This window comes from Coregonus lavaretus (assembly GCF_964263955.1).
Source record: "Coregonus lavaretus genome assembly, chromosome: 32".
Lineage (NCBI taxonomy): Eukaryota > Metazoa > Chordata > Actinopteri > Salmoniformes > Salmonidae > Coregonus > Coregonus lavaretus.
This window is the reverse complement of record NC_140019.1, coordinates 34,168,755-34,194,048: the sequence shown is the minus strand read 5'-3', so window position 1 is coordinate 34,194,048 and position 25,294 is coordinate 34,168,755. Positions and strand designations below refer to the sequence as shown.

The 25,294-nt window shown below is 42.0% G+C and overlaps 1 protein-coding gene across 2 annotated transcripts in view; it reads right to left on the bottom strand.

Annotated features, from left to right (window-relative positions):
• LOC311107829 (progesterone receptor-like) overlaps nucleotides 1-24,140 on the bottom strand; it is a 34,871-nt gene extending 10,731 nt beyond the window's left edge. The window contains exons 1-3 of one of the 2 annotated variants that reach the window (XR_014610451.1): nucleotides 22,896-24,140; nucleotides 15,972-16,111; nucleotides 13,110-13,226 (exon numbers count right to left, since the gene is read on the bottom strand). Coding sequence is in view for 1 of the 2 variants with exons in the window: in XM_084150393.1 (XP_084006519.1) it covers nucleotides 13,110-13,226; nucleotides 15,972-16,111; nucleotides 22,896-23,758 (1,120 nt within the window). In the remaining variant the exon portion in view is untranslated. The remainder of the gene's footprint in view (nucleotides 1-13,109; nucleotides 13,227-15,971; nucleotides 16,112-22,895) is intronic. The other variant, XM_084150393.1, reaches the window with a different exon arrangement.
• Between the last annotated feature and the right edge of the window lie 1,154 nt (nucleotides 24,141-25,294).

Sequence of the window (25,294 nt, the reverse complement as noted above, 5' to 3'; positions counted from 1 at the left end):
ACAAAAGTAGGACAGAGAGAAAGGCCCTATTACCACTACGAGATATGAAGGAGTCTGAGGAGCAGGGTGGCGAAAGAGAATTTTACTTTTCCATTCACGTTAAATCCTTGCCTTAACCTTTCGTTGTGACTGGCGACATGACATTCTTGGTCTGCAGCTCAAATTGCCCGTAAATATCAGAGTAGCCACTAGCCAGTAACCACAAACTATTTAACAATGATAGAAACTTTTCTTTTAAAACATTTTACACTCTTGAATAACGCAACCAAACCATTTTACTCTCTTGAATAATTCAAAAATTCACAAGCATGTACGTGCAGACAATTAAAAGGTTGGTTTTCTCGTTTGTAAGCTACACCTACATTGTTGCTTCAAGACAAAAGCCCAGTAATGTTAGCCTATAAAAAAATAACGATTAACCCTCTCATTCGAATATAAAAGTACGGAAGGCCTACCTTACAACAAACCAATCTTCATTTTTTATCAATATCATGCAAATCAGTACATGTGGTAAAAGCAAATTGCTACTGAAAACGTTGGTACAAGTGAATTCACTGCAACAAGCTGTTTCATATGGAAGCCCATAAACATGCCTCGATTTGTCAACGTGCACAATTAGTCTGTGCTTCAATCTGATCAACTGTAGCCTACTGATAACAACCACAGCTTCAGGTGGGTGATTGTCATGAAACCAGTTTTAAACATGTCTATAGCAAATTGAGTTACAAAACCATGATGCATCTGCAAAATCAACTATCATTCTGGGGACTAAGATGTCTAGTTTTTGGCGAAGTGTCTTATTTTAAATACATTTTACATTTTCACCTGGATTTTGTACATTTTCACCCCAAATTTTCATTACCGAAATACATCCGGATTAAATTATCGAGTCCTTTTATAAAATGTTACTTTAGAAAAACCTAACTGATTTGAATAAAACACAAAATATGTTGCTGCAGTTTGACCATAGAAATCATAAAAATGGTATACTAGTTGAAGTTTACATTAAACTATAATATTTTTTTACGTACAAACAGTGTCTGTGGACATGTCTCATTACCATAACACTTGTTCAAGTTCCTGTAAAAACTCCAATCAGTTTTTAAATTGTAAGGTTCTGTATTTATTTTCTTAGTCAACCGTGTGTTCTTGAACGTAGCCCTGTTTCTCTGTGTTCTTGAACGTAGCCCTGTTTCTTTGTGTTCTTGAACGTGTAGCCCTGTTACTTTGTGTTCTTGAACGTAGCCCTGTTTCTTTGTGTTCTTGAACGTAGCCCTGTTTCTTTGTGTTCTTGTACGTAGCCCTGTTTCTTTGTGTTCTTGAACGTAGCCCTGTCTTTCATTTTTGTTCATTGATTTCACCTGTGTTAGTTACTCACCTGGTCTCATCAGCTCCTTATTTAGTTCAGTTCTTTCTGTTTTGTTCCTTGTGCGGTATTGTTCGTTTTGACTCTACTAAGCCTTTTCCTAGCTCGTTTGTGAGAACCAGTTTTAGCCTTCAGTCCTAGTTTTGTTTCACCTGCCTGTTTGCCTACCTGTGTATGACCATTGCCTGCCTGTGACCACGATTCCTGTCTTCTGTGAAGGCGTAATAAACACCTGCCACGCTCTGCGCATGAATCTACACCTTTTTCTCCCTGAGTATTCATTACATAAATAAAGTTTTATTCACCCTTGATGCATCATTTGGAGGAGTAGTAGAAGCTAATTTATTTGTGTATATGCCTTCAGAATTATGTTCTTATTCTCAAACACCCCCTTTACCCCACTTGGCCTTCTCATTACTAACGTCATGTTTTTATAGCCTAAACTATGTATTTATAGCCAAAAATTGGCCAATTTATTTGTGTTCTGAGAAAATGTGATCGTGATCAAATTTGGTTTATAGTCACACTTAGGGTGGCTAGGATACCTAGGCCTTTTTAATCCAATATGATTGACTGGAATTAATCAATCAACACAATAATGATGACATACTGTAATTACAGATGCAAAGGCCTACACCCTGCTACCCTGAATACAGCCAGCTCAGCCCTGTTAGTTTTGGTCCAATCGCAGATGTTGTCTCTGTCTGTGTAAAGTGTTTTAATGTTTCAATCCTCCCTAGGGCCAGGAGTTTTTCCAGGATAAAAAAAAAAACCTTATGACCTGATTAGATTCATAATCTGGTCCAATCATAGTCCATTCTTTACAGCTAATTTATTCCTATGTCATACGCTCCAACTAGGGTCCGGAGTTGGTTAAGGTTACTACAAGCTCCACTCCGTTGATCTACATGCGTGCACGTGGGTAGAGTGGGATTTTTACAAAATCAGATTAATAATAAAAATATATACCAGGCAAATATTCTTATAGTGGCCGGTGTAACCTAAAACATTATCCCAGTTTGATATGTTGCTTACTCATTCCCATATCAGCTAAAAATAGAACGTCATGTTTTGGTCACGGAGAAGGAAGCTAGATGACTAGCTAGTTGGCTACAGCAGTTTCTACCATTTCACAATAGCCTGTAATCACTAGTTATTACTTCTAAACAAAATAACATTTGGGGTGGATTCTAATAAGGCTACAATGTTGTTTGGTTTATTGTTTGAACAGTAGCTGAGATTATATTCACTTGTCAATGCAAAATAGGCTTCTTAGATGCATAGCCTATAGCCTATACTGTTGATCAGATTAAGGAACCAAGCAAGCTTCATTGCCTACACAACACTGCCCCCACGGCTACGGAAGAGATGATACAGCGCGTTACAGTTTGCGTGTGGCACGGGAGTACGTCGAATGTCTGAGCACACTTTCGTGACGAAAAACGACATTGCGACATGCTCCTTCGGCACCGTTTGCGTATTCTGTGTAGTAGTCTTCAGGTTATCATACTACCAGATCAGGAAGAAATCTGAGCCCCAGGAAAACAATTCCCCCCCACCACTCTGTGACTTGTGGTGCCACCTTTGAAATCTCAACACAATGTTAAAAACAGTGTTGACAACTTTCTTTCAGTAAAATCCACTATTGGCCCCTTAATTTGTCGCTAGATTACGTTTTGCCGTTGCCGTGATGACGTCACAGCACCAATTTGCCTTGCTGCAGCACACCTGCGGTCCCTGACATAACGCTTTCGCCCCCCTCTCCCACCGCACACCCCCTCTCCCGCCGCACACTCCTGGTGCTCCCCTGTGTGTGGCCTTTACTGTGACTTCTGTTGCACAGACAGCTTATCCCACTCTCGTTTTCGGCCGAATTTAGTGGGGAAAAGTCGCTAAATGCTATCAAAACATTTACATTACATTTACGTCATTTAGCAGACGCTCTTATCCAGAGCGACTTACAAATAGGTGCATTCACCTTATAGCCAGTGGGATCACCACTTTACAATGTTTTTTTTTTGTTTTTTTTTGGGGGGGTTGGGGTTTGGGTTGGGGTAAGGGGGTGGGTAGAAGGATTACTTTATCCTATCCCAGGTATTCCTTAAAGAGGTGGGGTTTCAAATGTCTCCGGAAGGTGGTGAGTGACTCCGCTGTCCTGGCGTCGTGAGGGAGCTTGTTCCACCATTGGGGTGCCAGAGCAGCGAACAGTTTTGACTGGGCTGAGCGGGAACTATGCTTCCGCAGAGGTAGGGGAGCCAGCAGGCCAGAGGTGGATGAACGCAATGCCCTCGTTTGGGTGTAGGGACTGATCAGAGCCTGATCAAACCATATCAAAACCATAGAAACCTCTGTGTCAAAACTCCCCAAAGGCAGCCTCAAAAGCAGCTGAATTCGTCTCTAGAATCTTTTACCAATAAAAGTCGCTGGAGGTGTCTGAAAACTTGCTATATATAGCGACAAAGTTGCTAAGTTGGCAACACTGGTTACAAATAAAAAAAACATACCCTATTTGTATGATCTACGTTTTACATGTTTTGGTGGTGGAGATGGGCTTCCATAGTTTTATGTGGCTCAGTGCAGCCGGCAGCTACTGCGACAATTTCAGAATGTAACAGCATGTTACTTCAATTTATGTTAAAAACTAAATAAAACAAGTCTCAAATATTAGGAAAACGTCTATACATTTCAACTGTTTCAAAAACATTGTTCCGCTATTACCATTTATACTGTAGGAGTGTTGACTCAACGAGACAGGGGGGCAACTGTCGGGCGAGTGTCGTACACTACCTTCGGAGGTAGCAGTCGAAACATAACAAGTACGTAAGTTTACATTTGAGTAATATATGTAGCCGACAGTATTTTTACCATAAGTAAAGTGTGAGTAAAGTGTGAAGAGGTTCTTTCTTATTCTCAATGAATAGCATTATCGGTCTGAAATGTCAATTTACATAATATGAACATACACTTGTCACGAGCCGAGAGAGGGTTCAATTCATGTTCTTGCTTCGCAGCTCAAAAGTACTGTGAATGTCACAGTAGCCACTAGCCAGGAGGCTAAGCATTATGAACTACACTGAGTGTACAAAACATTAGGAACACCTGTTCTTTCTATGACATAGACTGACCAGGTGAATCCAGAGCTGTGTTCGAATACTCATACTAACTGCACTAACCTTACTATTTGTGACATAAATTGAGTATGTAGTGTGCTTATTGGTCATATTATGGGTATAGTTAGTATGCCAAATGTTCCTGGATGTCGTACTACATTCGCCAAAATACGAAGTATACAAGCGTGGACAATATTTCCGTGCTTTTAGGGCCCATAATGCAATTCATCAGAAAATGGGCGTGGCTTCACAACATTTTCAGATTTGAAGAAAGTGGTGGAAAATATGCAGCCGAAGTCCAACGAGAGTGGATACATATTCATTGCTTTAATTAATTATGACAAATGTTAAGAAAATGTTGAGCAATGTAATAAAGTAATGACTTTTCAAATAAGTTACGTTGGCTGACAATTTGTAAGCTACGCTATCCTTACGAACCGCATAGCATATAATTACAGCAGTATGTACCGGTATGTTAGCTAACTACCTAACGTTAGTTGGCTACTAAGGGTGTGTTCGTGAATTCAATCTGGAGTGACGGAGTGCGCTCTGGGCGTTCGTAAATTCAGAGCGTTGTCAAATTTTCCGTTCTAAATTTGGAGCGTCAGAGCGCACAGTGGATGCTCTGGCCGAGGAGTAGGGTATTGCTAGCTACTTCCAGACAAAAATTAGAGAACACCTCACTCTGAACATTTTACTCACCCTAGCAGAGCAGGTTAGGCTGTTTTCATGTTATCCAGAGCGTTGTTGACTGTAACTGTGCTGCTGGCAACAATTTAATAATGCTTTTTTGCCAACGTTTACTGACACCGGCCATATTAAACGGGTGTTGAGTGTTCATAAATTCGTCAGTTATTCTGCGCTCTGGCACACTCAGACGAGAGTGCTCTGAAATTGGAGTAGATAACCAGAGTGAATTTACGAACGCAACCTATTGACTTGATTATTCAAGTCATTCTTAGCTTAGCTAAGTGGTATAGTCGTTGTGAGTTCTTAATGGACATTGTTAATGAAGTCGTAAGATGTCTAGCTAGTCATTTGTTATGCTAACAAACTTGCAAGAAGTTGCATTGCAACAGCATCAACTTCCGGTAGACAGGCGAAGGGCTAGTACGCTCAACTGAAAGGATACCGTTCATTTACAGTATAGTAAAATGAACTAATAGTATATAGTATGTAGTATATACTCATTAAGTATGTAGTATACAGTATGTTAGTATGGGTATTCGAACACAGCTCAGGTGAAAGCTATAATCACTTATTGATGTCACCTGTTAAATCCACTTCAATCAGGATGGAGACAGGTTAAAGAATAATTTTTAAGCCTTGAGACAATTGAGACATGAATTGTGTATGTGTGCCATTCAGAGTTTGAATGGGCAAGACAAAAGATTGAAGTGACTTTGAATGGGTTATGGTAGTAGGTATCAGGTGCACCGGTTTGAATGTGTCAAGAACTGCAACGCTGCTGGGTTTTTCATGCTCAACAGTTTCCCGTGTGTATCAATAATGGTCCAACAGGAGTATAGCTACCTGGCTGGCATGTAAATTAACCATGGGAAAAGCGTCCTCCATTCGCTATGTATTATTTTTCCCCTGTTCCGAGACAGGTGCAAGATAACGGTCCATTCTAATTCAAAACTAATTTCACACATTTATTATTTAGTATAGGCTATTTAAAGACAATATTAAATTAAGAATAGTCTGATGGGTGACAATATTAGCCTATCACTTGTGAATGATGTAAAATGAACACTTGTGAATGATGCCCAGCGTGTGCAGTAAGGCAAGAAACAGAGCATGCCTTTTTCTTGCTACTTTTTCAAATCATAGTGGCACACCTCATGTAGCCTAGCCCATAGGCCTATATGTTTTGATAAGGTTTGTATCACAACTAATGTGGCCAAATAACTTCTTAAAATTAAGCACATTCATCCGCTTTTCGTCCGGTGTAGAGCCTAACTGGCATACATAGGCGGCGAGTGAGTTTCAAGTTTGGGGAAGATATTTTTCACCATAAAAATGCACCTTTATAATAAAGCATTACATGCATAATCGCATTTGCGGTCACTTTTGAGAACAGTGTTTTCCCTCTAATTGATTGCATTTAGGAACATTCGCGCTTATAGCCTACTGCCCTGTGCGCATTGCTGCGATTATAATGTGAAGAAATAGTTTATCAACATTTTAAGTTAAACGTTCTGATCTGTTGCATCAGCATCATTGCTTTTAAAAATTGAAGTTGACTGATAGAATAGGTCACCTTTTGTACTATGGGGGATAGTAGATTGACATAGGCTAGTGCTTTTTCTGTTCGTTAGGCCTACTCATCTTGTTGGCTGATGAAAAGTAAATGTGGACAGTTCTTCTAACATCTTCAATATGCACCTCGGAATTCGATAAGAGGGATGCGCGCAGTTATGTCCCCGATGTGTCTGTCTTCATTTGTAGCCTACTTAGGAGCTTAAATGCCTGTGAGAAGGACCCGATCACGTGACAGGCATTGGCTAATAAGAATTGAGATATCTGAGAGAGCCATTTGAGTGAGAGGTGCTTTGGAGCACTGCTCCCGGGAGAAGGGAATTATAATGATTATATTCAGCCCAAGGGCACAACGGACACTTTGGCCGCAAAATATATGTATTTTTTATGGGGCATTACAGCCACATAAGGGGGATGCCGCCAGGAAATTCGAGGCCTGGTGAGAATATTATCAAGTGCTTGTCAAATTGTGAATGAGAGACTGATGAAGTGTGTGCATCCTGCACAAGAAACAAATCAGAGCTCATGCCTTCATGCAACTTTTTTCAAGTAATCATTAGTGGCATCATGCAGCCTTAGAATGTATTAACAATCAAAACATATAGCCCAACGTTTGTATCACAACTAAAGTTGCATAAATATCTCTAAATTAAGCATATAGGAGGACCTGTTTCTTTGTTAACTGCTCAACACAGAATAGCTGCATGTGCGCACTCCCTCGGAAATCGTTTGAAGAAAATATCCTTTCTATTTTATTCAGCTTTGTTCAATTGTATTCTTCATACTATAAAATAATATAAAATAATGCAACGGAATTCTAAGCAAATCTTGTCTGCTAAATGAACTAGTGTAGCCCACAGCCATATGGCATAGCCAGATCAGGGCCTAACATAAGGACAATTCAGAGTATGGTATTCTGTTCTTCTGAAATAGACTACATTTTCTTCATATCATGTTTCTTTAGACCTATTTAAAATAAATAATGGATTTATTGTGATAGTGTAGGATATATTAAATGGATTTATTAGACTTTTTTAAATGTAGATATTCCAAAGGTCTGCATCAGTGGCTTGTAGGCTATGCGTGGACGCCTGGAGATGCTAAACATGTTTACGTTAATTAACGGTCAATTATCGTGAGACCGGCAGTTATTTGCTTGACAGTCACCAGCTGACAAAATATCATGACCGCCACAGCCCTATACACAGTTGTGTGAAATTGTCTGGATGTCCTTTGTGTGGTGGACCATTCTTGATACACAAGACCGTGAAAATCCCAGCAGCGTTGCAGTTCTTGACACAAACCGGTGCGCCTGGCACCTACTACCATACCCTGTTCAAAGGCACATACATCTTTTTTCTTGCCCATTCACCCTCTGGATGGCACACGTACACAATCCAAGTCTCAATTGTCTCAAGGCTTAAAAAGGGATAAGGATCATAGCTTTCACCTGGATTCACCTGGTCAGTGTATATCATGGAAAGTGCAGGTGTTCCAAATGTTTTATACACTTCAGAAAGTATTCACACCCCTTTACTTTTTCACATTTTGTTGTGTTACAGCCTGAATTCAAACTTTATTAAATTGAGATTTTGTGTCACTGGCCTACATACAATACCCCATAATGTCAAAGTGGAATTCAGTTTTTCAAAAATTTTAACAAATGATAAAAAATATAACAACTGAAATGTCTTGGGTCAATAAATATTCAACCCCATTGTTATGGCAAGCCTAAATAAGTTCAGGAGTAAACATTTGCTTAACAAGTCACATAAGTTGCATGGACTCACTCTGTCTGCAATAACAGTGTTTAACATTATTTTTTTTATGACATCCTCATCTACAGTGAGGGAAAAAAGTATTTGATCCCCTGCTGATTTTGTACATTTGCCCACTGACAAAGAAATGATCAGTCTATAATTTTAATGGTAGGTTTATTTGAACAGTGAGAGACACAATAACAACAAAAAAATCCAGAAAAATGCATGTCAAAAATGTTATAAATTGATTTGCATTTTAATGAGGGAAATAAGTATTTCACCCCCTCTCAATCAGAAAGATTTCTGGCTCCCAGGTGTCTTTAATACAGGTAACGAGCTGAGATTAGGAGCACACTCTTAAAGGGAGTGCTCCTAATCTCAGCTCGTTACCTGTATAAAAGACACCTGTCCACAGAAGCAATCAATCAATCAGATTCCAAACTCTCCACCATGGCCAAGACCAAAGAGTTCTCCAAGGATGTCAGGGACAAGATTGTAGACCAACACTAGGCTGGAATGGGCTACAAGACCATCGCCAAGCAGCTTGGTGAGAAGGTGACAACAGTTGGTGCGATTATTCGCAAATGGAAGAAACACAAAAGAACTGTCAATCTCCCTCGGCCTGGGGCTCCATGCAAGATCTCACCTCGTGGAGTTGTAATGATCATGAGAACAGTCAGGAATCAGCCCAGAACTACACGGGAGGATCTTGTCAATGATCTCAAGGCTGCTGGGACCATAGTCACCAAGAAAACAATTGGTAACACACTACGCCGTGAAGGACTGAAATCCTGCAGCGCCCGCAAGGTCCACCTACTCAAGAAAGCACATATACAGGCCCGTCTGAAGTTTGCCAATTAACATCTGAATGATTCAGAGGAGAACTGGGTGAAAGTGTTGTGGTCAGATGAGACCAAAATCGAGCTCTTTGGCATCAACTCAACAAGCCGTGTTTGGAGGAGGAGGAATGCTGCCTATGACCCCAAGAACACCATCCCCACCGTCAAACATGGAGGTGGAAACATTATGCTTTGGGTATTTTTTTCTGCTAAGGGGACTTCACCGCATCAAAGGGACGATGGACGGGGCCATGTACTGTCAAATATTGGGTGAGAACCTCCTTCCCTCAGCCAGGGCATTGAAAATGGGTCGTGGATGGGTATTCCAGCATGACAATGACCCAAAACACACGGCCAAGGCAACAAAGGAGTGGCTCAAGAAGAAGCACATTAAGGTCCTGGAGTGGCCTAGCCAGTCTCCAGACCTTAATCCCATAGAAAATCTGTGGAGGGAGCTGAAGGTTCGAGTTGCCAAACGTCAGCCTCAAAACCTTAATGACTTGGAGAAGAGCTGCAAAGAGGAGTGGAACAAAATCCCTCCTGAGATGTATGCAAACCTGGTGGCCAACTACAAGAAACGTCTGACCTCTGTGATTGCCAACAAGGGTTTTGCCACCAAGTACTAAGTAATGTTTTGCAGAGGGGTCAAATACTTATTTCCCTCATTAAAATGCAAATCAATTAATAACATTTCTAACATGCGTTTTTCAGGATTTTTTTGTGTTTATTCTGTCTCTCACTGTTCAAATAAACCTACCATTAAAATTATAGACTGATCATGTCTTTGTCAGTGGGCAAACGTACAAAATCAGCAGGGGATCAACTACTTTTTTCCCTCACTGTATGTACCCCACACATACAATTATCTGTATTCAACCACAAAGACCAGGAAGGTTTTAAAATGCCTCGCAAAGAAGGGCACCTATTGGTAGATGGGTAAAGAAATTTAATACAATTTTTTTATAAGAGTGTAACAATACACCCAGTGACTACAAAGATACAGGTGTCCTTCCTAACTAAGTTGCCGTAGAAGAAGAAAACAGCTCAGGGATTTCACCATGAGGCCAATGGTGACTTTAAAATGGTTACAGAGTTTAATGGATGTGATAGGAGAAAACTGAGGATGGATCAGCAACATTGTAGTTACTCCACAATCTTGACCTAAATGACAGAGTGAAAAGAAGGAAGCCTGTACAGAATAAAAACATTCCAAAACATGCATCCTGTTTGCAACAAGGCACTAAAGTAATACTGCAAAAAATGTGGCAAAGCAATTCACTTTTTGTCCTGAATATGAAGTGTTATGTTTGGGGCAAATCCAATACAACACATTACTTAGTACTACACTCCATATTTTCAAGCATAGTGGTGGCTGCATCATGTTATGGGTATGTTTGTAATCAGTAAGGACTGGGGAATTTTTCATTATAAAAAGAAATGGAATGGAGCTAAGCGCAGGCAAAATCCTAGAGGAAAACCCGGTTCAGTCTGCTTTCCACTAGACACTGGGAGATTAATTCACCTTTCAGCAGGACAATAACCTATAACACACGCTTATAAGAAATCTGCTATGCCCTCAGACGAACCATCAAACAGGCAAAGCGTCAACACAGGACTAAGATTGAATCCTACTACACCGGCTCTGATGCTCGTCGGATGTGGCAGCGCTTGCAAACTATTAAGGACTACAAAGTGAAACCCAGCCGCGAGCTGCCCAGTGACGCGAGCCTACCAGACGAGCTAAATGCCTTTTATGCTCGCTTCGAGGCAAGCAACACTGATGCATGCATGAGAGCACCAGCTGTTCCAGACGACTGTGTGATCACACTCTCCGTAGCCGATCAAGAGCTTTAAACAGGTCAACATTCACAAGGCTGCAGGGCCAGACGGATTACCAGGACATGTATTCAGAGCATGCGCGGACCAACTGGCAAGTGTCTTCACTGACATTTTCAACATCTCCCTGACCGAGTCTGTAATACCTACATGTTTCAAGCAGACCACCATAGTCCCTGTGCCCAAGAAAGCGAAGGTAACCTGCCTAAATGACTATCGCCCCGTAGCACTCACGTCGGAAGCCATGAAGTGCTTTGAAAGGCTGGTCATGGCTCACATCAACACCATAATCCCGGAAACCCTAGACCCACTCCAATTCGCATACTGCCCCAACAGATCCACAGATGATGCAATCTCAATCGCACTCCACACTGCCCTTTCCCACATGGACAAAAGTAACACCTATGTGAGAATGCTGTTCATTGACTACTGCTCAGTATTCAACACCATAGTGCCCACAAAGCTCATCACTAAGCTAAGGACCCTGGGACTAAACACCTCCCTCTGCAACTGGATCCTGGACTTCCTGACGGGCCTCCCCCAGGTTGTAAGGGTAGGCAACAACACATCTGCCACGCTGATCCTCAACACGGGGGCCCCTCAGGGGTGCGTGCTTAGTCCCCTCCTGTACTCCCTGTTCACCCACGACTGCCTGGCCAAGCACGACTCCAACACCATTATTAAGTTTGCTGATGACACAACAGTGGAAGGCCTGATCACCGACAACGTTGAGACAGCCTATAGGGAGGAGGTCAGAGACTTGGCAGTGTGGTGCCAGCACAACAACCTCTCCCTCACTGGGGCCAAGCTTCCTGCTATCCAGGACCTATATACTAGGCGTGTCAGAGGAAGGCCCAAAAAATTGCCAGTCACCCAAGTGACTGCCACCCAAGTCATATACTGTTCTCTCTGCTAACGCACGGCAAGCGGTACCGGAGTGCCAAGTCTAGGTCCAAAAGGCTCCTTAACAGCTTCTACCCCCAAGCCATAAGACTGCTGAACAATTAATCAAATGGCCACCCGGACTATTTACATTGACCTCCCCCCCCCCCCCCCTTTGTTTTTATACTGCTGCTACTCACTGTTTATTATCTATGCATAGTCACTTTACCCCTACCTACATGTACAAATGACCTCGACTAACCTGTACCCACGCACATTGACTCGGTACCGGTACCCCCTGTATATAGCCTCGGTATTGTTATTTTATTGTGTTACTTTAGTTTATTTAGTAAATATTTTCTTAACTCCATTTAAACTGCATTGTTGGTTAAGGGCTTGTAAGTAAGCATTCCACAGTAAGGTCTCCACCTGTTGTATTTGGCACATGTGACAAATAACATTTGATTTGATTTTGAAATCTACACTGGAGTTGCTTATCAAGGAGACAGCAAATGTTCCTGAGTGGCCGAGTTAGAGTTTTGACTTAAATCTGCTTGAAAATCTATGGCAAGACCTGAAAATAGCTATTTAGCTATGATCAACAACTAATTTGACAGGGCTTGAAGAATCTTTTAAACAATAAAATAATAATTTTTCAATTTTACACAACAGTATTGTCTCTATAAAGTTCTAGAAAATGTCCCTTTGCTACCATCAAAGTGAAAAATGTCAAAGAAAGAGAGAGAGACAGAGAGAGCTATTCCTTTCATAAACAGGCCAAAATCCCACTATTTTACTATGCCTGCTTCTTTATACCAGCTGTTGTTATATCTGAAACGGGTAGGGAGTAAAAACATGGTAAATTAAAACCGACCGAAAGACCTAGTCATGATTCCTTCTTTTTCATAGACCCTGTAACCAAAATACAGGTGTGTCTAGCCTTCCTGCCCTCCCCTCTTTATCTCTGCTCCCCTCCTCTCCCCCTCCTTTTCATTATCCCTTTCTCTCCCTCTCTCCATTTAACAGTCATGTATGTCATGGTAAAAGTTGTTACCTTTGAGGCTCATTCCAGACCGGAAGCATCTGCTGAGACGACAGGAAGGACAGTTCTTCCTCCTCAGCTTGTCGATGGTGCAGTCGTTACGGCTGGCGCACAACTGATTCTGCTTACCTGGGGACACAATAACAAACAAGGCTGCTACAGTGCCTTGCAAAAGTACTCATCCCCCTTGGCGTTTTTCCTATTTTGTTGCATTACAACCTGTAATTTAAATTGATTTTTATTTGGATTTCATGTAATGGACATACACAAAATAGTCCAAATTGGTGAAGTGAAATGAAAAAAATAACTTGTTTCTAAAAATTAAATAACGGAAAAGTGGTGCGTGCATATGTATTCACCCCCTTTGCTATGAAGCCCCTAAATAAGATCTGGTGCAACCAATTACCTTCAGAAGTCACATAATTAGTTAACTAAAGTCCACCTGTGTGCAATCTAAGTGTCACATGATCTCAGTATATATACACCTGTTCTGAAAGACCCCAGAGTCTGCAACACCACTAAGCAAGGGGCACCACCAAGCAAGCGGCACCATGAAGACCAAGGAGCTCTCCAAACAGGTCAGGGACAAAGTTCTGGAGAAGTACAGATCAGGGTTGGGTTATAAAAAAATCTCCTAAACTTTAAATCCATTATTAAAAAATGGAAAGAATATGGCACCACAACAAACCTGCCAAGAGAGGGCCGCCCACCAAAACTCACGGACCAGGCAAGGAGGGCATTAGTCAGAGAGGCAACAAAGAGACCAAAGATAACCCTGAAGGAGCTGCAAAGCTCCACAGCGGAGATTGGAGTATCTGTCCATAGGACCACTTTAAGCCGTACACTCCACAGAGCTGGGCTTTACGGAAGAGTGGCCAGAAAAAAGCCATTGCTTAAAGGAAAAAATAAGCAAACACGTTTGGTGTTCGCCAAAAACCATGTGGGAGACTCCCCAAACATATGGAAGGAGGTACTCTGGTCAGATGAGACAAAAATTTAGCTTTTTGGCCATCAAGGAAAAAGCTATGTCTGGCGTAAACCCAACACCTCTCATCACCCCGAGAACACCATCCCCACAGTGAAGCATGGTGGTGGCAGCATCATGCTGTGGGGATGTTTTCCATCGGCAGGGACTGGGAAACTGGTCAGAATTGATGGAATGATGGATGGCGCTTAATACAGGGAAATTCTTGAGGGAAACCTGTTTCAGTCTTCCAGAGATTTGAGACTGGTACGGAGGTTCACCTTCCAGCAGGACAATGACCCTAAGCATACTGCTAAAGCAACACTCGAGTGGTTTAAGGGGAAACATTTAAATGTCTTGGAATGGCCTAGTCAAAGCCCAGACCTCAATCCAATTGAGAATCTGTGGTATGACTTAAAGATTGCTGTACACCAGCGGAACCCATCCAACTTGAAGGAGCTGGAGCAGTTTTGCCTTGAAGAATGGGCAAAATCCCAGTGGCTAGATGTGCCAAGATTATAGAGACATACCCAAAGAGACTTGCAGCTGTAATTGCTGCAAAAGGTGGCTCTACAAAGTATTGACTTTTGGGGGGTGGTGAATAGTTGTGCACGCTCAATTCTTTTGTCTTATTTCTTGTTTGTTTCACAAAAAAAAAAATTTTGCATCTTCAAAGTGGTAGGCATGTTGTGTAAATCAAATTATACAAACCCCCAAAAAATCTATTTTAATTCCAGGTTGTGAGGCAACAAAATAGGAAAAATGCCAAGGGGGGTGAATACTTTCGCAAGCAACTGTACATGGGAATTGGGTATCCCATTTCCTGTATGTGTGTGTGTGCGTGCAAGGGTGTTTTTGGTCCTCACAAGGATAGTAAAACTAAGAAAATTCGGACAAGTGGGGGCACAACCCTTCCCTGGTCCCTACAGGGGAAAAGGCTATTTTAGGTTTAGGGGTTTAGGGTTAGGGTTACAATTAGGGTTAGGGATTAGGGTTAGGGTTACAATTAGGGTTAGGGGTTAGGTTTATGAGTTAGGGTTAGGGAAAATAGGATTTTGAATGGGAATCAATTATTTGGTCCCCACAAGGGTAGTAAGACAAACGTATGTGTGTGTGTGTGTGTGTGTGTGTGTGTGTGTGTGTGTGTGTGTGTGTGTGTGTGTGTGTGTGTGTGTGTGTGTGTGTGTGTGTGTGTGTGTGTGTGTGTGTGTGTGTGTGTGTGTGTGTGTGTGTGTGTGTGTGTGTGTGTGTGTGTGTGTGTGTGGCGTGTGTGCGTGTGGCGTGTGTGTGTGTGTGGCGTGTGATATGATGTCTTTTCACAGTGTTGTAGGAACAAAGTTAAATCTGTTAGATAGGTAACTCTTGGTGGCACAAAGTCTGAATGCCAAGGATTCCAGTATGTCGAGGGTGCTTACTCATGTTTATCTTAGAATGATTGATAGATAGAATATACTGACTTGGGTACAAGCTGATACCATCAGAGTGGGGAGTGCCCACTGATGGATACCAGAAGTTGTTGAAGAAAATGTGTGAAGGGCTATATAAACTGAAAGATTTCCTTTGTTCAGGAGTTCAGATGACAAAGGGCAACCCACGTGCCATTTGTTAGACGAACCCGGTACCTTACCTATTAAATATTTGAAAGAACTCTCCATCTAAGTGTTAAATATCTTCTTGCATCCTGAATTACTTGATACCAGAGAAACTCATCATAACAGCGTGCGTGTGTGGCGTGTGTGTGTGTGTGTGTGTGTGTGTGTGTGTGTGTGTGTGTGTGTGTGTGTGTGTGTGTGTGTGTGTGTGTGTGTGTGTGTGTGTGTGTGGCGTGTGTGTGTGTGTGTGTGTGTGTGTGTGTGTGTGTGTGTGTGTGTGTGGGTGGCGTGTGTGTGTATATGTGGTGTGTGGCTCACCCTCTGCGGCTCTCTTGAAGAACACCTTGCAGCTCCCACAGGTAACAGCTCCATAGTGACAGCCTGACGCCTCGTCTCCACATACCTTACACACCCTCCGGTCTGAGAAATACACCCTCACTGGCAACATATCCTCACATCTGAAACACACACATACACACACATCGGTAAACACAAAACACACACCTAACACTCGTTCAGATCTTATAGATACACCTCATAACCACACACACACACACACACACACACACACAAATGTACATACATGTACACACACACCTGAAAACACACAACACATACCTAACACTCTTTTAGATCTTACAGATACACCCTCACATCTGAAACGCACCTACCTAACTACTGCCTATACCTGTCTATCTGCTCCTACCTGCCTATTGATGTGGGATTGAGTCATGCAGATTCATTTTAATTCATTTAGCAGCAGAATCTGTTTACCAGATGTGGTAAAAGCTCAGATCGACTTTACACTACTTTTGAGGTATGACAAGTCTGACAAACATTTTAAATTAGCCAGCTATCCATTTAAAAGGGAGAATGGACTTCATGATTTGGCCGTGTTTTAGATTTGGTTCAATAAGAAATGCTAGTGGCCTGACTGAATTCAAACTTGAGTTGGTTTCGGGGTGTGGTTTGATGTGGGTGTCTCGTGTGTTTGCAGGTGGAAAGAGTTAGCGAAATTATTTAGCCAATTAGCTTCAGCCAGCTGGTGTGCGAACGTGGCAAAGTTGGTTTCACTTTGGATAGCATATCTACAGTTCCTTCGGAAAGTATTCAGACCCCTTCACTTTTTCCACATTTTGTTACGTTATAGCCTTATTCTAAAATTGATTGATTTGTTTTTTCCCCTCATCAATATACACACAATACCCCACAATGACAAAGCAAAAACAGGTTTTTATACATTTTTGCAAAAGTATAAATAAAAAATAGAAAAACTGAAATATCACATTCACATTAGTATTCAGACCCTTTCCTCAGTACTTTGTTGAAGCACCTTTTGCAGCGATTACAGCCTTGAGTCTTCTTGGGTATGACGCTACAAGCTTGGTACACCTGTATTTGGGACATTCAAAGACTTGTCCCGAAGCCACTCCTGCGTTGTCTTCGCTGTGTGCTTAGGGTTGTTGTCCTGTTGGAAGGTGAACCTTTGCCCCAGTCTGGGGTCCTGAGCGCTCTGGAGCAGGTTTACATCAAGGATCTCTCTGTACTTTGCTCTGTTCATCTTTCCCTTGATGCTGACTACTCTCCCAGTCCCTGCCACTGAAAAACATCCCCACAGTATGATGCTGCCACAACCATGCTTCACCGTTGGAATGGTATTGGCCAGGTGATGAGCGGTGCCTGGTTTCCTCCAGATGTGACGCTTGGCATTCAGGCCAAAGAGTTCAATCTTGGTTTCATCAGACCAGATAATCTTGTATCTCATGGTCTGAGAGTCCTTTAGATGCCTTTTGGCAAACTCCAAAGCGGGCTGTCATTTGCCTTTTACTGAGGAGTGGCTTCTGTCTGGCCAGTCTACCATAAAGGCCTGATTGGTGGAGTGCTGCAGAGATGGTTGTCCTTCTGGAAGGTTCTCCCATCTCCACAGAGGAAATCTGGAGCTCTGTCAGAGTGACCATCGGGTTCTTGGTCACCTCCCTGACCAAGTCCCTTCTCCCCCGATTGCTCAGTTTGGCCGGGCGGCCAGCTCTAGGAAGTGTCTTGGTGGTTCCAAACTTCTTCCATTTAAGAATGATGGAGGCCACTGTGTTCTTGGGGACCTTCAATGCTGAAGACATGTTTTGGTACCCTTCCCCGGATCTGTGCCTGGACACAATCCTGTCTCGGCGTGCTACGGACAATTCCTTCAACCTAATGGCTTGGTTTTTGCTCTGACATGCTCTGTCAACTGTGGGAGCTTATTTAGACAGGTGTGTGCCTTTCCAAATCATGTCCAATCAATTGAATTTACCACAGGTGGACTCCAATCAAGTTGTAGAAACATCTCAAGGATGACCAATGGAAACAGGATGCACCTGAGCTCCATTTCAAGTCTCATAGCAAAGGGTCTGAATACTTATGTAAATAAGGTATTTCTGTTTTTTATATCTAAAACATTTGCAAAAATTTCTAAAAACCTGTATTCGCTTTGTCATTGTGGGGTATTGCGTGTAGATTGATGAGGAAAATTTTTTATTTAATCAATTTTAGAATAAGGCTGTTGTAATGAATACTCAGGGAGAAAAAGGTGTAGATTCACGCGCAGATAGCGGCAGGTGTTTATTTCGCCTTCGCAGAAGACAGGAATCGTGGTCACAGGCAGGCAATGGTCATACACAGGTAGGCAAACAGGCAGGTGAAACAAAACTAGGACTGAAGGCTAATCCTGGTTCTCACAAACGAGCTATAAAAAGGCTTAGTAGAGTCAAAACAAACAATACCTCACAAGGAACAAAATAAGGAGCTGATGAGACCAGGTGAGTAACAAGGTGAGTAACAGGTGAAATCAATGAACAAAAATGAAAGACAGGGCTACATTCAAGAACACAAAGAAACAGGGCTACATTCAAGAACACAAAGAAACAGGGCTACGTACAAGAACAAAAGGTGAACTAAGAAAACAAATACAGAACCTTACATTCTGAAATTGATTTTTGTCCCCCCCCCCCCCAGTTTTATCATTGAAATGTGATCCAAAATGAAGACATCAAAACTATGAAATAACACATATGGAATCATGTAGTAAACAAAAAAGTGTTAAACAAATCAAAATATATTTTGTATTTGAGATTCTTCAAATAGTCACCCTTTGCCTTGATGACAGCTTTGCACACTCTTGGCATTCTCTCAACCAGCTTCATGAGGTAGTCACCTGGAATGCATTTCAATTAACAGGTGTGCCTTCTTAAAAGTTAATTTGTGGATTTTATTTCCTTCTTAATGCGTTTGAGCCAATCAGTTGTGTTGTGACAAGGTAGGGGGGGGGGGGGGTATACAGAAGATATCCCAATTTGGTAAAAGACCAAGTCCATATTATGGCAAGAAAAGCTCAAATAAGCAAAGAGAAATGACACTCCATCATTACTTTAAGACATGAAGGTCAGTCAATACGGAACACGTTTCTTCAAGTGCAGTCGCAAAAACCATCAAGCGCAATGATGAAACTGGCTCTCATGAGGACCACCACAGGAATGGAAGACCCAGAGTTACCTCTGCTACAGAGGATAAGTTCATTAGAGTTACCAGCCTCAGAAAGTTCAAGTCACAGACACATCACAACATCAACTGTTCAGAGGGGACTGTGTGAATCAGGCCTTCATGGTCAAATTGCTGCAAAGAAACCACTGCTAAAGGACACCAATAAAAAGAAGAGACCTGCTTGGGCCAACAAACACGAGCAATGGACATTAGACCGGTGGAAATGTGTCCTTTGGTCTGGAGTCCAAATTGGAGATTTTGGGATCCAACCGGCGTGTCTTTGTGAGACGCGGTGTGGGTGAACGGATGATCTCTGCATGTGTAGTTCCCACTGTAAAGCATGGAGGAGGAGGTGTTATGGTGTGGGGGTGCTTTACTGGTGACACTGTCTGTGATTTATTTAGAATTCAAGGCACACTTAACCAGCATGGCTACCACAGCATTCTGCAGCGATACGCCATCCCATCTGGTTTGGGCTTAGTGGGACTATCATTTGTTTTTCAACAGGACAATGACCCAACACACCTCCAGGCTGAAGGGCTATGTAATCCAGAAGGAGAGTGATGGAGTGCTGCATCAGATGACCTGGCCTCCACAATCCCCCTACCTCAACCCAATTGAGATGGTTTGGGATGAGTCAGAATGCAGAGTGAAGGAAAAGCAGCCGACTAGTGCTAAGCATATGTGGGAACTCCTTCAAAACTGTTGGACAAGCATTCCAGGTGATGCTGGTTGAGAGAAGGCCAAGAGTGTGCAATGTTGTCATTAAGGCAAAGGATGGCTATTTGAAATATCTCAAATATAAAATATATTTTATTATGTTTAACACTTTTTTGGTTACTACATTATTCTATACAGTGAGGGAAAAAAGTATTTGATCCCCTGCTGATTTTGTACGTTTGCCCACTGACAAAGACATGATCAGTCTATAATTTTAATGGTAGGTTTATTTGAACAGTGAGAGACAGAATAACAATAACAAAAATCCAGAAAAACGCATGTCAAAAATGTTATGAATTGATTTGCATTTTAATGAGGGAAATAAGTATTTCACCCCTCTGCAAAACATGACTTAGTACTTGGTGGCAAAACCCTTGTTGGCAATCACAGAGGTCAGACGTTTCTTGTAGTTGGCCACCAGGTTTGCACACATCTCAGGAGAGATTTTGTCCCACTCCTCTTTGCAGATCTTCTCCAAGTCATTAAGGTTTCGAGGCTGACGTTTGGCAACTCGAACCTTCAGCTCCCTCCACAGATTTTCTATGGGATTAAGGTCTGGAGACTGGGTAGGCCACTCCAGGACCTTAATGTGCTTCTTCTTGAGCCACTCCTTTGTTGCCTTGGCCGTGTGTTTGGGGTCATTGTCATGCTGGAATACCCATCCACTACCCATTTTCAATGCCCTGGCTGAGGGAAGGAGGTTCTCACCCAAGATTTGACGGTACATGGCCCCGTCCATCGTCCCTTTGATGCAGTGAAGTTGTCCTGTCCCCTTAGCAGAAAAACACCCCCAAAGCATAATGTTTCCACCTCCATGTTTGACTGTGGGGATGGTGTTCTTGGGGTCATAGGCAGCATTCCTCCTCCTCCAAACACGGCAAGTTGAGTTGATGCCAAAGAGCTCCATTTTGGTCTCATCTGACCACAACACTTTCACCCAGTTCTCCTCTGAATCATTCAGATGTTCATTGGTAAACTTCAGACGGGCCTGTATATGTGCTTTCTTGAGCAGGGGGACCTTGCGGGCGCTGCAGGATTTCAGTCCTTCACGGCGTAATGTGTTACCAATTGTTGTCTTGGTGACTATGGTCCCAGCTGCCTTGAGATCATTGACAAGATCCTCCCGTGTGGTTCTGGGCTGATTCCTCACCGTTCTCATGATCATTGCAACTCCACGAGGTGAGATCTTGCATGGAGCCCCAGGCCGAGGGAGATTGACAGTGCTTTTGTGTTTCTTCCATTTGCGAATAATCGCACCAACTGTTGTCACCTTCTCACCAAGCTGCTTGGCGATGGTCTTGTAGCCCATTACAGCCTTGTGTAGGTCTACAATCTTGTCCCTGACATCCTTGGAGAGCTCTTTGGTCTTGGCCATGGTGGAGAGTTTGGAATCTGATTGATTGATTGCTTCTCTGGACAGGTGTCTTTTATACAGGTAACAAGCTGAGATTATGAGCACTCCCTTTAAGAGTGTGCTCCTAATCTCAGCTCGTTACCTGTATAAAAGACACCTGGGAGCCAGACATCTTTCTGATTGAGAGGGGGTCAAATACTTATTTCCCTCATTAAAATGCAAATCAATTTATAACATTTTTGACATGTGTTTTTCTGGATTTTTTTGTTGTTATTCTGTCTCTCACTGTTCAAATAAACCTACCATTAAAATTATAGACTGATCATTTCTTTGTCAGTGGGCAAACGTACAAAATCAGCAGGGCATCAAATACTTTTTTCCCTCACTGTATGTGTTATTTCATAGTTTTGATGTCTTCACTATTATTCTAGAATGTAGAAAATTGTAAAAATAAAGAAAAACCCTTGAATGATTAGGTGTGTCCAAACCTTTGACTGGTACTGTATATATATATATATATATATATATATATATATATATATATATATATATATATATATAATGTGTCGTCGTCGTCCCCCCCCCCCCCACTTCTAAAACCAAAGTTGCGCCCCTTATTATTTATACACAAAAAAAAATTTAAAAATGTATGCACGCATGACTGTAAGTCGCTTTGGATAAAAGCGTCTGCTAAATGGCATATTATTATTATTATTATTATTATTAAAGCTGCAATATGTAACGTTTTGGGCGATCTGACCAAATTCACACAGAAATGTGAGTTATACAACTGTCATTCTCATTGAAAGCAAGTCTAAGAAACAGTATATCTGTTCTATATGCACTGTTTCTATGCTTCCAGTGCTTATGTTTGGTTTTTGCAGCTTCAAACAGCAGAAAATACATTATTTTTGCTCATGGAAAATATATTTCACATATGTTTAGATGGAACAATGATTTTCTACACTATACTTGCTTGTTTTGGTCACATTAACTGAAATTAGGCAAACTATTAAAATTTTAGCTACCAGGAAATGTTCTGCATAGTGCATCTTTAAGTGGTGAGTGTTGCCTAATGTCCTACTGGGCCGAGCGGATTGAGACTAAATACATTACAGCTGGTTAGTTGAAGGCCAGCAGGTAGCCGATTGTAAGCCTATTACTCCGATACTCCTTCAATAAACACTGATTAGGGATGTAAACTGTTGTGTCAGGGCCAGACACACTGGTGCGTAGTAGTCACTAGACGGTCATGCTGGAAAAGACGGCTGCAGTCTGTCCTCTCCAGCATGGGGATATTGTAGTGAGTCTCTGTGGCAGCCGGTGCAGGGAATTAGGTCAGCTGTTAAAATGGATATTCGCTAAGGCTGCGTCTCAAATGGCAGGGCGCATAGGGAATATGGTGCCATTCGGGAAGCATCCTAACACTTAACTCTACATAATACCGTCATAACAATATAACAGATAGCATTATAACAGATGGCATAACTATTACTGAATTTGACAGATTATAACAACTGATATTACTGTTGTTTTGTTATGATGACACAAACATAGTTAGAGAAGCTACATTGATTTACCTCTGGCCCGCTTGGTATTTTGTGAAACAAACAAACAATTGAAATAAAATGTCTTATAAAGAGTATATCTACCTCAAGCTGGAGTCAGCACCCAGCCATCCAGAACTCTCCTTATTGATAGCGGAGTGATACACTTGGAGAGCCCTTTCACGCATCATCACACTTTGGTAACTTTGCGCTTGGACATGAACCTCCTGTGGCATCCCAGAATCATAGTCCTGACAGTTAACCCCAGGGGCCGAGGAACAGGGAAAGGGTTTACGTGCTCCACGAGACATGCAATTTCCGTTGTCGCAATATTTACAGAACCAAGATCCACCCGCCACCGGACAGGATCCCTCGTGCCCTGGTTCGGTTTTGATGTTACGGCTGCTTTGGATGAGGTCATTGACGGTCGATGGGTCCGGAAGGTCCCTACCGAATAACGGGTTTGGGGAGTCTTTACGTAATGGAGAACTTAAAGGTAACAGTTCGTCATACTGAGAGGGCACTACGTTACCGTTATCCAGATTCACAAACATGTCCGAGTTTTTATGGAAACCTCGGGCCATCTCCAAATCGTGCGTAGGCCTTGTCACGTTCCATTCGCTGTCCATTTCGAGCTCCAGGTTCTGTAAAAACCCCACATAATTTAGTCCACAAATGTCTTGATTTACTTCGAACGATGGACCGAGATAATTTGATTTTACTATCGTTTTCCTCGGCATCTGGGTAGTTAACTCTGAGGTCATACTTGCGCCAGCTCCAAACTCTAGAGATGACTCCTCCGAGACGGAGAAACGGTTTCCGTAATTTCGGCCGCTGTCTACAGAGAATGCAGTGTTGCTCCGTCCATTATCCACTATCTCGTTTAACTGCGAACTCAAACCTAAAGACACAGACACTGCGTCACTTAACTCCTTGGCTGTCTCGGATATATTGGTGCCACTCTGCATTGTTGTTTTGATTCCGTCACAGACGCCCACGGTTCCAAAAAATACGTGATCTCTAGGTCTCAGTTTAGTACAGTAGGACCTAAAACTCGAGGAGCTGCAAAAATGTTCCGTGGTGTGAGAGTAGAAGCAACAATGTTACCAGAGACTCCCGCTATTTCGTTATGTCAGGCCACCACCCATAACCACATCGAGCTGAACTACGGGAGCCTACATTAACAACAAGTCCCTTCGACGCCTCTGCGCTTTGCTCATTCGGGTGTGACCTCGGCGGCTCTGGGAAGGGAATGCCTGGCGAGTGTTCAAGTTGTGACTCGTGTGGGGTAAAGTGCATTCTCTACCGTATTATTATTGTCCGTTTATAACATGTCCGTTTATAACAGATTGTTCTAAATCTATATTGTTCTAAATCTATGTTGTTCTAAATATCACTGTTACTGATTTGACTGTTGCTATTCCAATTGTAAAGTGTATTTAAAATATATTTGTAATAAAGTTTTAGAGACAGAAGTGCCTATTTTTCTGTTTCGTCTTATCTCACAGTCAAAACAGTGTGTGCTCTCCTCCTCAGCTCCTCCAGTGCAATAACATAACAACATTGAGTTGTTACAGTGTTTTTCTGACTCAGACTCTCCGGTAATATGTTTACAAAAAGTGATTGAGAGCTATGGCACATCAGTTGTTTTGTTTGTGTCATGGCGGCATAATGTCAGTTGTCAAACATTTACATTAAAAAACAACATTTTAGTCTCTTATCCAGAGCGACTTACAGTACTGATTGCATACATTTTTTTTTTTTCTGACTGTCCCCCCCGTGGGAATCGTACCCACAATTGGGCGCCATGCTCTAAGAACTGAGCTACACGGGACCATAAATCATAAAATGGCTTCAACAATTATGTAATCTGTTATAACAACATTATGAGATTATGTAGCCCAGGGTTCTTCAATTCCGGTCCTGGAGGGCCGAAACACCTCTGTTTTTCATCCCCTCCTTCTAATCAGGGGCTAATTCAGACCTGGGACATACCAGGTGAGTGCAATTAACTACCAGGTAGAAATAAAAAACAGAAGTGTTTCGGCCCTCCAGGACCGGAATTGAAGAACCCTGATGTAGCCTATAGAGGTTTGTAGTAAAGTGTTACCAAACATTTTATTAAGTATTTTATTAAATGTGTAAATGGTCAATAGGCGCTTTGCAGATGTAGAGTACATACTGCAGGTACCTGCAGGCTTAGTTCCTGTTGCAACCCAGATTGTTATCTTTCAACATAACTTATTTTCCTTATTGACGAAAAATGTACTTACTATGACCACCTAGTTACGGTATCTTAAGATGAATGCACGAACTAACTGTAAGTCTATCTGGATAAGAGCGTCTGCTAAATTACTAAAATGTAATGTAACTGAGATGTTCAGTGGCCTATTTCCCACAGAAGAGAACTGTATTTTCCCTAGAGAGGGATTTTGTTTTCCAGCATAGTAGACCTCAGATTTCATTACACTGTAAAAACAAAAGATGCTGATTCAATTTACAGC